The sequence below is a fragment of the Erinaceus europaeus genome, chromosome 17 (genome assembly GCF_950295315.1).
Source record: "Erinaceus europaeus chromosome 17, mEriEur2.1, whole genome shotgun sequence".
Classification (NCBI taxonomy): Eukaryota; Metazoa; Chordata; class Mammalia; order Eulipotyphla; family Erinaceidae; genus Erinaceus; species Erinaceus europaeus.
Window position 1 is genome coordinate 70,646,810 of NC_080178.1, and position 15,430 is coordinate 70,662,239.

A 15,430-nucleotide genomic window follows, 5' to 3' on the forward strand; every position below is an offset into this window, starting at 1 on the left:
ATTGGCTTCTGATTTTTTTTTAAGTTACATACAATTCTAGGCATTGACTTTGAAAAGACCCCTCTCCAAAAAGAAAGAAAAAAAAAGTCAAGGTTAGTTTCTAGAGCTGTCCTTTAGAAAACAGACTTGAAAATCATAATATAGCATCGTAGGAATTACAGAAACTTAAATATTTATATAGTTTAAATTTAATTCTCTTGAGAATTTGTGAACTCTGGGAAGGGCTGATCTGGCACCAGCATAGGAAGTTAATACGAAGGAAGACAGTTTATAGAATTGACTGATTACAAGTACTCACAAGGAATAAAAATAAGAGGGTGTGTATTCTTTTTTTTATTTTGGCCCCCAGGGTTATTGCTGGGGCTCAGTGCCTGCACCATGAATCCACAGCTCCTGGAGGCCATTTTCCCCCTTTTGTTGCCATTGTTGTTGCAGCCTCATTGTGGTTATTATTGTTATTGTTGATGTCCCTCGCTGTTGGATAGGACAAAGAGAAATGGAGAAAGTAGGGGAAGACAGAGAGGGGGAGAGAAAGATAGACACCTGCAGACCTGCTCCACTGCCTGTGAAGCGACTCCCCTGCAGGTGGAGAGCCTGGGGCTCGAACCGGGATCCTTACGCCGGTCCCTGCCTGGGTTTAGGGGTTGAGACAGAAGGAGGAGAAAATGAGATCAGAAAAGTAGACTGAGGAGAAAACAGAAAGAATCTTTCACATCTAACTCGAATTATTTATAATCTCAGCCAGAATTTGTAAATATAAAAGTTCAGGAGTGTTCAGGAAGATTGAACCAAAGAATGGCGTGGCAAGCTCTAGCCTACAGTCGAGAATGGCAGAGACCATAGAAAACTGTTAGGCCTTGTGCCCTGATCAGGAATGGACGCCACAGAGACTTAATTCTAATTTCTTGGTCCTAGAAAGGAACATCTGGGAAGAAAGTCTTAATGTCTTTGTCGGTGTTTGGGGGAAGAATTCATAAATGTGCATATTTACAGTGAGAATCCTATTCATGATTTCAAAGCATTGGATCTACATGGAATTGTGGTTTTTCCATTCTCAGTACTCAGAGTGGGGAGCAATGCAAAGGTGTCCGCATTTTGAACTAATGAATAATCACATGCTTTGGAGAAATAGTAGGTCCTTTGTTACCAAGTACGGACTGAAAGAATCAAGGAAAGAAGCTGCCGACATCTTAGAACATCTACGTCACACACACACAAAAAAAGTAAGACTGAAGAAAAAAGCGGCTTAAACAGGAGGAAACAAGCTTATTTGGTGAGCCTAGATAATTTCTTAGGGGTAAGGGATAAGGAGTGTTGGATATCAAGTATTACAGAGTACTTTAGAATCTCACCAAAACGAGAAGGAAAAATTGTTGGGAGTTCCAAGTAATCGTTACCACCCCAAGCTAATAGTCACCTCTCATCTCCTTGTATTTTTTGTTTGTTTGTTTGGGCGGAGGGGGGGGAGAAACTGAAAACTTACCTCTCTAAAATCTGGAACAAGACAATAGCTTTCTTTCTTTCTTTCTTCACCCCCAGGGTTATTGCTGGGACTCAGTGCCTACACTGCCAATCCACTGCTCCTGGAAGCCATTTTTTCCCATTTTGTTGCCCTTGTTGTTGTTGTTATTGTCATTGGTATTGTTGGTGTTAGATAGGACAGAAAGAAATTGAGAGAGGACGTGAGGATAGAGAGGAGGAGAGAAAGATAGACACCTGCAGATCTGCTTCACTGATTGTGAAACGACCCCCCTTCAGGTGGGGAGCCAGGGGCTAGAACCTGGATCCTTATGTCGGTCCATGCGCTTTGGACCATGTGCACCTAACCCACTGTGCTACCGCCCAGCCGCAGAAAAATAGCTTACTTTCTAAGTAGAGTGATCAGTTCATATTTCTGCTCTCCTCTTTAATCCATTCACATCCTACTAACATCTTTTAACATGTTGTTTCCCACTCCCTGGGGGAGGAGAGGTTAATGATTTGCCATCCAGAGTTGAGTTGACACACAGGTACAATGTCTTATCTGCACTATTTCTTTCCTTGATGAAGCAGTTGTGTGAGCAGGGCCACTCACAGTCATTCCACCAGCAGCCAGCAGTGTGAAATGAGGCAGAACGAGCGAGGTGATGGAAACAAAATACGGGCTGGACAGCTTCACGCATGATGTGTGATGTACTTTCAAACTGCTAAGCAAAACAGTCGCGGGGACTCGGGGCCAGCTCCTAATGGCTGAAGACGTAGTGGAGCGGCTGTAGAAGCTGTAAACCCAGTGACCTCATGTGCGAAACATCATGCCGTGACTCTGTCATGCACCAGCCTCACACAGCTTGGACCACACACGCATGAAAACGGACAGTGCTTCAGTCACTTAGCGAATTGATTCTCCCTTGTTTTTAAGTAGAAAAGCAGCTCTTTTGCCCTAATTGTTAATCACCCATGAGTGTCCTGGAGGAGACCACACACATACTCCTGAGTTTTGCTTCAAGCGCCTGACTTGCTCCAAAATGTTTAGCAGCAGCTCATTTTTAAAGTATTTCATTTCCTATTTCCATATGGCGAGAGGGACTTTTTTTGACAGAGTGCTCCATACCCAAGGGTTTGAGACAGCACTGGCCACAATTAGTGCTATCAGATATCATGAGAACAGTCCCCCAGCTATGCTTTTCCAGGCCCACCTCGCTCACAGGCTGCCATGCACTTAAGCCCAGGATGTGAGCATGTGCTTGGGAGATACGATGCCATCATGGAAAATTCTGATCAGGTTACCTTCTAGGCTCAGGGGGCGGAAGTTTGCTGGTGCTGTGGAACTGTATAGATGAAGTGTGTGTGTGTGTGTATGTGTGTGTGTGTGTGTGTGTGTGTAAGGGGGGGGGAGGGAGATGGAGAGAAAGAGGGGGTGAGGGAGAGAGAGAGAAAGGGGGAAACAATGTGTTGTGAAATTATATAAAGTATGTGAGAGAGAGGGAGAGAGAGTTGCTGTAAAATCATATAAATGAAGAGTGTATGTATGTGAAAGAGAGAGGGAATGTGCTGTGAAATTATAAAGATGAAGTGTTTGTGTGTGTGTGAGAGAGAAAAAGACACACAGAGAGAGAACTTCCTTCTTATAATTCAAAATTTAGTTTAATTTTTTTAATGTTTCCTGGATTTCCTTTCAATATATTTATGTTTAGTCTTACATTTCACATGCTTTGAGTGCAACTATTATAAAGTAACAAACAATAGCTTACAGTTTGAGCTTTTAATGTTTCTTTTTAAATTTTTTGAAATGTCTTTACTTTTCAAAGTAATCGTGGCCCGACCCCAAAGCTCCCCCCACCAGCCCCCTCCCTTCCTAGAGTCCTTTGCGTTGCTGTGATAAATCAAACCCCATCCAAATTTTACTATGCTTTCGCTTTCTGTCCTTGTTTCTTAAGCCCCCCTCATATATACTTGTTTTCAAATCACAGCACACCTCAGGTATGGTTTATTGTGACACAGCAGAATTGAACCTGAGATTCCGAGGTTCAGGCATGAGAGTCACTTTGCATGACTATTATGCTATCTCCCCTCTAACCCATCCTATACTTTTTCATCATAAACACATATGCACATAAACTCCTACAATAAAGTCCTATTTTCAGGGCCGGTTGGTGGTACACCTGGTTGAGCACACACATTACAACTCACAAGGATGCAGGTTCGAGCCTCCGGTCCCCACCTGCAGGGGTAAAGTCTTTTGAGTGGTGAAGCAGGGCTGCAGGTGTCTCTCTGTTTCTCTTCTTCTCTATCTATCCCTCCCTCTCGATTTCTGACTGTTTCTATCCAACAAATAAAGATAACTCAAGAAATAAAAATAAAAAATAAAGGCCTATTTTCCTAACATATCAATATCTATCAAACTTCAGAATAACGTAGATAGGTAGCACTGAGCTATCATAAAATATTTGTAGTTCTTTATTTTACTATCAACTGTAAGCCATTAACCCCCCAATAAAAAATAGTACATTTAAAAAATATATTTATAGTTCATAACACTTTATAATTACAGTTTGATAAGATGATGAAACTTTACATAGTTATTTCCAGTCTCAGCTATCAATTAGTTAATAAAATAATATGTATTCTCTAACCAGTAGTAACATACACTACTGATTTAATCTAAACACTAAAATACACTGATTGCCTCCTGAAGCTTTACAGAAATTGTATGAGTCTTCGTTAAATAATGTTTTGGTGAATGGTTAATTTAGGACTCTAAGAAGAAATAATGGTTCTTATATTAACATTTCACTCACTAGCTACTTAATTGGACAAAAGGGGCAGTTGCCAAGAAAAAGGTGTTAAAAGAAACCACAATGATTTCATGTCTATGGCTCCCTTCATAACCAAAAACATAACACTTAATTATTTTAATATTGCTTCAAGAGACAATCCTATAGTTACGTTTTCCCAGTTTCAGTAGTGAGTGATTTCCTAAAACCAAGTAAACACTCATCTGATCTTCAGTTTGATAGAACCTGGACAAACACTATAAATTGGCCTTTAAGAATAATCCTCTGGAGAGCAGGCAACATTTTGGTAGAAGTAAGGTCATTTCTGTCATCTTTGTTAAGATTAATTAATTAATTAGTTAATTAATTAGTGAGAAAGAAGGACAGAAAACTAGAGGACATCTCTAGCTGATGGAATGCTGGGGACCCAACCCTAGCAAACTGACCACGCTCCTCAGTCACCTGTCATCACTTTTACTTTTAAATAGTCTTTTAAACTCAGATCCTGGCACACCCTGTCTACTATGACCTCTATGGTCAAACTCCTCTGGGATTCATTTAACACAACTGCCTCTACTGTCTGTTCCCTCTGTCAGACTATTATCACAACCTGTAGCTTACTCAGCTTGATTTGGCTTTCCCATAGCATCTTAAAATACTCCAAAACCTTCTGGAGACTCTATTGTTTAAAAAGTCAACTTTGCTTTGGGTGATTCTGAAAGTGAGAGACTCTGGAGCTAAGCCAAACCAGCAGAAAGAAAAATGTTAAACTTATTGATAATAAATATTGTCCACATTAAAATTCAACAATGGTTAAAAAACACACACTGATATTAGCATTCTAAAGGGAACAACGAATATCTATACTTGGTCACTCATTTACCTGCTTATTTGTCAAAGACATATGCTACACCTACAGTTGAAGCACAGACCATATCACCAAGGACCTCCGAGCACAGTGAAGGAAGGCAAGACGACAAAGAAATCTAATTTGCAGCCCTGCTTCACCACTCCTGAAGCTTTCCCCCTTGCAGGTGGAGACCAGGGGCTTGAACTCTATAACATGTGTACTCAACCAGGCATGCCACCCCTTGGCCCCGAAAGTGTATATTAATTTTTTAATCTTCGTAACAACTTAATAAGTAAGGTATTATTAATATCTACATGTGCAGAATGAGGAGATTAAGATAGAAAAAAAAACTGGGAAAGTAGTAAACGGCAGAATCATGACTGGTAAGTCTGCAACATTAAACAGTCAGTTCCACTTAGAGATCATCTCAAACTTTAAGTGATTAATTCTGATAGAGGTACTCTGAGATGGCTGCCTATAGACATCTACTTTCTATAAATTTTGTAACTAGGATTGACTTTTCAGGTCCCCTCCCCTGTGCTTTATGGCCTAGACCCCAGTTTCTCAGTCTTCCTGGAACGGGTAGCATTCTTTGAATAGCAGTACTTGGAAGAGGCAGAACTCATACAGAAACGTCACATGCCTCCCCATCTTCCTCTGGGCTTGTCTTTCATAAACCTCACTCTCAAGTAGGTGATTATCTCATGCTCTTTATTGTTTAATCCACACCGATGAAAAGTAGTTTAAATTTATTTTCCACAAGGGCAGAGATTTTTCCAAGAGTATAAGATCTCCTCCTCCTTCACTAAACAAAGGACTAACTCTTCTTCTTCCCTGAACTGTCTTGTTCTTCATTTCCTCAATACCACAGAGTAAAGTCATGAGGCCTCCTAAAAAGACCGGATGCTTGTAATCGATATTGTGGCTAACACTGGAAGTGACACTGGATAGTAAATCAAATATTTCTTTTCAGTAATAAAATGAAAAGACAACACACCAATAGCCTTGACTTGGAATCATCACAAAGTCAAGAAAGATGACACAGTTGTTATTAATCATTTGCTTCGCAGAATCCTGCTACAGACTTTGGCTTTATACTTTTATGCTGTTTCTTCATAAAAGAAAGTAGAAATATTATCAAAGGGGACAGGTGGTGGCACATCTAATTGAGCACTCATGCTATAATGCACAAAAGACCCAGGTTCGAGACTCTGGTCCCCACCTGCAGGGGGAAAGCTTTGCAAGTGGTGAAGCAGTGTTGCAGGTGTCTCACTGTCTCTCTTCCTCTTTATCACCCTCTTTCCTCATGATTTCTGACAGTCTCTATCCAATAAGTAAATAAAATTGAAATATTATCAAAGGATAAGATGTAAAGCTATTTTACCTCACCTTATTCAGAACTCATTTTTTGTAGTTTAAAATATTTTTCAACCTCACAGCTCATTATTAGGATATATCAAAAAAAACTGAAAGTTATAAAAGTTTGAATGCAAAGTTGGATAAATCTATTAAGATTCCTTTCTGGGAGAGAGTTGCGATATGGGAGAACTTCCACAGAATGGTTGTGATGTAAGGGATTTAAATGATAACATGGTTTGATGTTGACTTCTCTTTGGCAACTAGTATTGACTTCTCTTTCATTCCAATCCCTAGGAGACCAGTTCCTGTGTTGTCAAACAGAAAAGAGTCAACGTTCTCATTTTGGGGGATGGATAGATACACGAAGGGGAGAAAATGCAGGGAAAGGAAACAGCAGAAATCTCCTTGCAGGAAGTAGGAAATGTGTATGATGTATACTTTCCCTCTGGCATTCTCCTAGATGAGGCTAAGAAGAGTGTGCACTAACCCAGAGATCCCTGTACCATCTCTATGTCCTTCAAATCTCAGACAGCCATTGAGTAAAGAGCCCCTATTCTGTATTTGACATCACGGCTGCTGGTGTCTCTCTGTCTCTGTATACCTCCCCCTCCCCTCTCAATTTCTCTCTTGTTCTATCCAATAATAAATAAATAAACTATATATATATATATATATATATATATATATATATATATATATATATATATATATATTTAAAGCTAGAAATCTTACACAGACCTTTGGGGAAAGATGAACCTGTTAGCGTTCTAGGAGAAAGGTACTGCCTAATTATCTCCAAGTTTAACAGAATGCTCAAATCTGGTGAATCATTCCTCCTCAGGACCCTTTCCAAGCAACAAAGTCATGACAGAACCACTGTCAACTGCTCAAAGAATGTCTGAATCTCCACTCCCACCCCACCCCAGCCAGATGGACAACCTTGTGACCGTACACCCCATGACAGCCAGAGACCTGTGAATCTAGACCCCTCCTCCCATGCTGACAAATTCTATGAGCCCCAGAATTCACTCTAAGAAGGTTTTGTTTAGACCTGGGTCTGCCTTTGTCTCAGGTGTGGCTAACACCTGTTTAAAGCTACTGTACTCATCACCAGCTGGTTTTTGAATTATATTTATTTATTCTTTTTCATTATTTTTTTGTTATTGGATAGAGAAAGATGAGAGAGAAGGGGAGATAGAGGGAAAGAGAGACAGAGAGACACCTGCAGACCTGCTTCACCGCCTGTGAAGCGACTCCCCTGCAGTTGGGGAGCCGGGGGCTTGAGCCAGGGGCTTGAACTGGGATCCTAACTGGTTCTTGCGCTTTGCGCCACCTGCGCTTAACCTGCTGCACTAGCTCCCAACTCTCGAATTGTATTTATGTATTTATTATTGGATAGGGACAGTCAGAAATTGAGAGGGGAGAGGGTGATAGAGAGGGAGAGAGACAGAGAGACACCTGCTGCCCTGCTTCACCACTCATGAAGCCTTTTCCCTGCAGGTGGGGACCAGGGGCTTGAGTCCAGGTCCCTATGCACTGTGATGTGTGCATTTAACGTGGTGCGCCACCACCTGGTCCCTTCTCAATACCAACTCTTAACTCTCAGTTGACTGGACTTCTGAGTAACAAGCAAATCTGTGTTCCAATATGAAGACCATTTAAACGATTCTTGATACAGACATACTCCCCACATGCCAGGCGTAACTTACTTGCCCAAATGTGACTAGACAGCTATTTAACCCCCAAATTATCAACCAGGAGAAGGGAAAGTCTGTGTGAATTTGCCCCAGATTGCAGAGAAAATGAGAGCATCACATCTAAACTTCAAGAAGCAAACTGCATAAGTCTTCTGACATGACTTTGACTAATTGGGAGGGGACCATCTTTTACTTCTCTAGTGTCATTTCCACAGACTACAAAGTGTCATAATGGATACGTGTTAGGTTCTATGGATGATGCTGAGTTTGAGAACAGGGGTCACACCTGCGAGAACAGTGATCTCAGTCTCTCTCCCTCCATAATTTACAATTCTATATTTTTAAAGAAATAAAATATTCCTTTTGTTTTAGTATTTCCCTAAATAAAACATAGTTTCAGTCATCAAGAGAAGGTACTTATCTATCTTCTCTACTGTTTCGCAAAACTTGTAAACAGCAAACTGAAAAAGCCTCTCTCATACATACACACCTGCAGATTCAATACTGCAAATAGTTATTTACACCCAATTCTAAAGCTTCATTTTTTTTTCTGTTATGGGGAATACTTTATGTAATGCAACAACCAGGGTTTTAGTGAGTCTATTCTTCTTGAAATTTAGTTTTTTTAATAACATACTGTTTCCAATCTCATATAAAAATCAAGTTTTCTTCACAAAGAAAAAATGATTGAAAACCATGAGTCTTGACAAACTTGTATTTATGAGCAGCAATAACTATTAATAACTAAGAATTTGATCCATCTTTTGAAAGATTTCTCATAAAATATAAAATAAAAAGACTAATTCCCATTACATTTTTCATATAGTAGTCACATTACATGCTTATTTAAGTTGTATACTGTCGGAAGTCAGTTGTAAACTCTATAAATTCTACCAAGGCTAGAGAAGGGAATTCAGTCAATCAAGAGTTATTGAATCGACTTCTAACTCAAATTAAGTATGAATTTTTCAGCAGTGGAAGTGAGGTCATGATGGCATTTTAAAATCTACTCTTGTCCAATTACTATAGTTGAGTTTATATACTAGAATGTATTCCTAAAAGTAAGAAGAAAATTGAGTTCTACGTTCAATTAAACAAGCAAGTTGGGTCAAGGAAATATTATAAATTTAATAAAGCCTTGCAATTCTATTGACTTTGAAAGGGAAATTGCCCATTTTTTTTATTTATTAAGTTATAGATTCATTATAACTTTGAAATCAATGTTTCAAAGGGAAACAGCTATGACAATAGAGCCCACAGCTACTCTTCAATCACACATTCTGAGATCTGGGGCAAATGCAAACAGACTGACAGAGATCAGTGGCTATTCTGACACAATGTTCTGGTTCCCCTTAGAGTTTCTTCTAGTTAATCTAAAATTCCCACAGGATATCAACTCTTTTTCATGTTAGGCTGGATGATAATAATTATCTAGAATCTTTTTGGTTTTTGAACAATGCTCTCTTGGAAGTATATAAAACCACTGATCCTACTGTATACATAAGGATATTAAGGCTTGGACTCAGCCAATTAATAAATAATAAACTTGGAACCCAAGGAAATTGGTAAACTTCAAAATGAATTATAGGTTCACGTTTCAGGGAGCTATCTAATCAGTCTTGCAATTCTATTGGGTCATCTTCTCTTTTAAAAAGAAATAAAATACTAATTAAGCCAATAAAAGTGTTTATTCTTTGCCATTATGAAGGATTCAAGGTCTTAGTCCTGAGGCAATGAGTTCTCTCTTATTCCCCAGTCAGAAATACTAATAAACATCTTCAAATATATACAATATTAACATAATGCTCTCAAAAGTTTAGAGACAGCACATTTTCAATCTGCTAATTATCTTATATTGAACTTTCTATATATACATGTCCAGCGGAGAAGCAATTACAGAAACCAAACGTCCCACCTTCTGTGACACATAATGATCTTGGATCCATATTCCCAGAGGGATAAAGAGTAGGGAAGCTTCCCATGGAGGGAATTGGACACAAAACTCTTGTGGTGGGAATTATGTGGAATAGTACACCTCTTATCCTAAGGTCTTATCGATTGTTATTAAATCAATAAAAAAATTCTATATATAATATCTTCCAGATATTATGTTTACTAATTAGTAAGCTGAAGTAAAGGCTAGTTATGTTACCATGGAAAAGTAAAAATCAGTCCCTAAGTTTAGTATATATATATTGACCACAGCACTGCCCAGCTCTGGTTTATGGTGGTGCAGGGGATTGAACCTGGGACTTTGGAGACGCAGGCATGAGAGTCTCTTTGCATAACCATATGCTATCTACCGCATTGCTAATAATAAATTTGACATGAAACATTTTAATTTAAAAAATCTTTTCACGGAAGATAGGACAGTACCATGAGAAAGAAATAGGCAAATATATATGAATATAGACAGATAGTTATAGAAATAATAGTCAACCCATATCTGTGACCTTGGGAGAACTACTGCAGTTTCCAATGGAGGGTATGGGGATATAGAACTCTGGGGGTAGGAACAGTGCAGAATAATACCGGTGTTATTTTCTACCTTTATAAATCAATAATATGTCACTAATAAAATTAAAATAAATTAAAACAATCTCTTCATAAACTAAAATGAGAGGCACTCAGCGCTGATAACTTTCAAATTCTTGCTGGATCACTTTATAGAATTATCTTGCACAAATCACATCGTTTGCAACTATCCAATGGAGGGAAAAAAAAATAGTAAGAGTTTCCAAACTTTGCTGAACATTAGAATCATCTGAGGAGCTAATCTTGACTAGACGTGCTTCGCTGCCTGATTATAAAGTATTTAACGTTGAATATTTAACTAATACATTCTACTTAACTGGTTTACAATTCATAGTTTTTTTTTTAATTTTTTATTAATTTTATTTTTGAGAGAGATACAGAGAGAGACACACACAGAGAAACACCAGAGCATTGCTCAGCTCTGGCTTATGGTGGTGTGGGGGATTGAACCTGGGACTTAGGAGCCTCAGGCATGAGAGTCTGTTTGCATAACCATTATGCTGTCACCCCCGCCCACAATTCATAGTTCTAAGTATCTATACAGTCAATGTTTAGAACTCTGGTTACTTACCAAAGGATTGTGTGAATTGTGTAATTAGAGAGCAAAGAGCATGTTACAACATTAGCAAGTATCTACAGGCATTGCCTTGTTTGCAGACATTAGTGCGTACCCACTCAGAGGGAGTCCTTAAACTCACTTCCTAAGCAGATGCAAGTGTAATCTAGCTCCTGATGGAGACGCTGATCAGGGGTCATTTACCTTCGTGGGTTTGTTAGCTTCCATGCTCTCTTTGAATTTCTCCTGCACACTTTCTGCAAGTTGACAGAGCAAGGCACCGTTGTCCAATTTTTCCATAAACGTTTCTGCTGTGATTTCCTTCCCTGAAATAACAGAAAGAAGCATTATAAATCCTAACTGCCCCCCTGGCGCTAAACGTGACAGCATGCTAACAGACTTGACACAGTGCTGATGGACATGTGTTGATTTTTGGGTGTGCTGTATATATCTGGGATAGGAACTCACAGTAAAGAATGGTTTCTTTGAAATCTTGGGTTTTACTACAATTACAAGCATCTCAACATCTTATATATTCAGAACATAGTTTCAACTGCTTAAAAGGTTCCTTTGCATTAAAAACAGAAAACCAATAATACTATGTGAGAGCCCTACCGCTTAACAATCGAAGAATAAACCTACACCACCAAGAAACCACATCAAGAACCAAGTTGAGATGAATTCTATTCTCATCTGCAGAGACCCTTTCTCTTTTTTTAATTTTTATTTATAAAAAGGAGACACTGACAAAAACCATAGGATAAGAGGGGTACTCCACACAATCCCTACCACCAGAACTCTATATCCAATCCCCTCCCCTGATAGCTTTCCTATTCTTTATCCCTCTGGGAGTATAGACCCAGGGTCATTATGGGATGCAGAAGGTGGAAGGTCTGGCTTCTATAATTGCCTCCCTGCTGAACATGGGCATTGACAGGTCTATCCATACTCCCAGCCTGTCTCTCTCTTTCCCTAGTGGGGCAGGGGTCTGGGGAAGCAGGGCTCCAGGATGAATTGGTAGGGTCATCTGCCCAGGGAAGTCCAGTTGGCATCATGTTAGCATCTGGAACTTGGTGGCTGAAAAAAGAGTTAACATACAAAGCCAAACAAATTGTTGACTAATCATGAACCTAAACGAGAATATTGCAGATGAAGAGTTGGGGGGTCTCTGTTTTATAGATAAGTTAGTAGGCCTATTTTAGTTATATTCCAAAGGGCCCATGACTATACTAGTGGTTTTTTGTTGTCGTTGTTATTGTTTTGTTTTTCCTGAGCCTGACATCTAATATGCAAGTAGATCCAAGTTATTGTCTGGGGAGGTATGTCATGGCTGCAAAAAGGGCCAGAAAGCTGGATCAGGGAAGAGAGTAGCTCCCTAATATGGGAAAGGTGTATAAATATTGTTGACTGTAAACTCCATCGATTTGATGTGATCTGGGGCTCATATTCAACTTAGGTGCCTATGTGACCTCTACATCCTTGTAGATCTGAGCTCACATTCTGTGGTCATGAGTAGGAACATTCCAGGCTGCCCCAATTTCAGGACCCATCTTCCTCAAGTAGAAGATAGAGTATGTTGTCCAGCCTCCCTTCAGAGGATGGAACATTCTCTACCATTGTTGATCCAAGTTGAGGGCAAGGTCCTATGGGGGCCCACAAAGGGGTTCTATTGTGTTGTTCCTGATAGAGATGACAGGTAACAATGAAGAGAGAGACCCTTTCTATTACTTCCTGTGAAAAGCAAGGGCATGAAGCAGAATTGATACTTTGTATTATCTCTGCGTCCTTGACTAGAAGAATGCCATAGCTCTCTTTTAGATAGAAAAAATAGTGGTAGTATCTAAAGAAAAGCAACTGCTATTTGCAACTTCAACAGCATAGCAAATACATAGAACCACGTTTCTCAATTATATAACTCCCCGCCCCCGCCGGGATACAAGTGAATCAGCAAGAGAATATGTGTATTGCTTTGATCTCTCTCTCTTGAAATAAAGGGTGAAAGGAACCACTGTTCTCCTGGTTAAGATAAATGAGATGAGGTGAATTGAATTCAAGTACTAAATTCTCAGTAAGGCAGCAATATTTCTCTAGCCATTCTCACTTGTGTTGCAGTCGCTGAACTATGGGATTCTCAGGTTCAGGTCTCTGTTCCTTCCTCTCTGCTCACCACCTCCCTCTAAGTAAGTTTGCTTACTGCTCAGATGAGCACAGTTCACAATTTTTCATTCCTCATATCAAACTGATTCCCACTTGGGAACTAGTCTACTTCTTTCTTTCTGGCCCACCAAGTATATTTCCTTTTATTTCGTCACCGTGTAATTGGGATATAGGTCACATGTCTTGTAATTCACCCATTTGGAATGCATGAACCATAGTAGCACAATACAATCACTAGAACTACCCATTTCATAGCATGTCCACGACTCCTCAAAAACCTGTGTGCCCTCTCCCAACTTCTCCATCCCATCAGCTGTATAAAATCATCCATTTCTTCCTCCTTTTCCTTCCTCCTCCTCCTTCTCTTCTTGGTCTTTTTTTTTTTTTTCCTCCAGTCGCTGGGGTTCTATAAATCTACCATTTCTGGTGGCTTCTTTTTTTTCAACAGGACAGAGAAAAATTGAGAGAGAAGGGTAGATGGAGAAAAAGATAAGACACCTGCAGACTGGTGTCACCACTTGTGAAGCGATCCCCCCACCCCCCACCCCCCGCAGGTGGAGAGCTGGGAGCATGTACTGGGATCCTTGAGTGGGTCCTTACTCTTCATACTACATGCGCTTAACCTGGTGCACCACGGCCCAATAACCTCCACTTTCTTCTTACAGGCTCCCAAAACACTCTTTCCCTGGTTCTGCAATTGTTTTAAGTTTCAGAATCTTTTACTTTCATTTTTTTTGGTATTATCTTTATTTATTTATTTTGTAGAGACAGCCAGAAATCAAGAGGGAAGGGGGTGATAGGGAGAGAGACAGAGAGACACCTGCAGACCAGCTTCACCATTCACGAAGTTTTCCCCCTGCAGGTGGGGATCTGGGGCTCAAACCTGGGTCCTTGATCACTGTAATGTGTGTGCTCAGTCAGGTGTGCCACCACCCAGCCCCCAGCTTCATTTTCTTATAACTTATTAGTTACAAATCCTATAAACTCCTGTTTCCTTCAGTTTGGGGTATTAAAACCCTAATTAAAAGTTTCACAATCTGATATCAAACCCTTAGCAATAAAGATTAAAAAATCTATCCTGTGCATCTTCAACTTCCTTCTCCACTCCTTAGCACATGCTCAAATCAATAATGCCAAACAACACCTTGCCACAGTCTTCATTTTTATTTTACATAATCTCCTCTACCTAAGCATGAACTAGATGATGAGAAACCATTTTCCTAAACCCTCCACACAGGCCTGAAGCCCACCTTCCTGCTGTCTGCTTAACACCCTGCATTCAGAGTGTCTCTCTATCTCCCTGACCACTATCCAGTTCCCTTTCTGACAAATGCGGATGAAGAGTCTTCCAATACATCTGAACTTTTTTCTTTTTCTTTTTATAAATCTTCTTATTATCTTTATTTATTTATTGGCTAGAGACAGCCAGAAATCGAGAGGGAAGGGGGAGGTGGAGAGGGGGAGAGAGAGAGAGAGAGAGAAAGAGAGAGACACTGGCAACCCTGCTTCACAGCTCAGGAAGCTTTTCCCCTGCAGGTGGGGACCAGGGGCTCGAACCCAGGTCCTTGCACACCATAATGTATGTGCTTAACCAGGTGAATCACCCAGCCACAAGTGAATCTTTTGTTGTTTTTGTTCTTTTCTGAATGTCCATCCTTACGTATATCGTAGACTTTGATATTAACAGACTGCTACTGCTAGTAACATGTTTTATGTTTAGCTCTCATATTCCTTAATATATTCTCTTCTTTTTTTTTTGCCTCCAGGATTATTGCTGGGGCTCCATGCCTGCACCATGAATCCGCTGCTTCTGGAGGCTATTTTTTCCCCTGTTGTTGCCTTTGTTGTTTTAGCCTTGTTGTGGTTATTGTTGTTGATGTAATTGTTGGATAGGACAGAAAGAAATCAAGAGAGGAGGGGAGACAGAGAGGGGGAGAGAAAGACAGACACCTGCAGACCTGCTTCACCGCCTGTGAAGCGACTCCCCTGTAGGTGGGGAGCTGAGGGCTTGAACCAGAATCCT

The 15,430-nt window shown here is 40.0% G+C and overlaps 1 protein-coding gene across 7 annotated transcripts in view; it reads right to left on the bottom strand.

The window, feature by feature from the left end:
* The window catches only part of GAS2 (growth arrest specific 2), a 141,925-nt gene that overhangs the window by 82,302 nt on the left and 44,193 nt on the right, over positions 1-15,430 (bottom strand). For all 7 annotated transcript variants that reach the window (XM_060177000.1, XM_060176999.1, XM_060177003.1 and 4 more), the window contains one exon: positions 11,455-11,576. In XM_060177000.1, the coding sequence (XP_060032983.1) occupies positions 11,455-11,576 (122 nt within the window). The remainder of the gene's footprint in view (positions 1-11,454; positions 11,577-15,430) is intronic.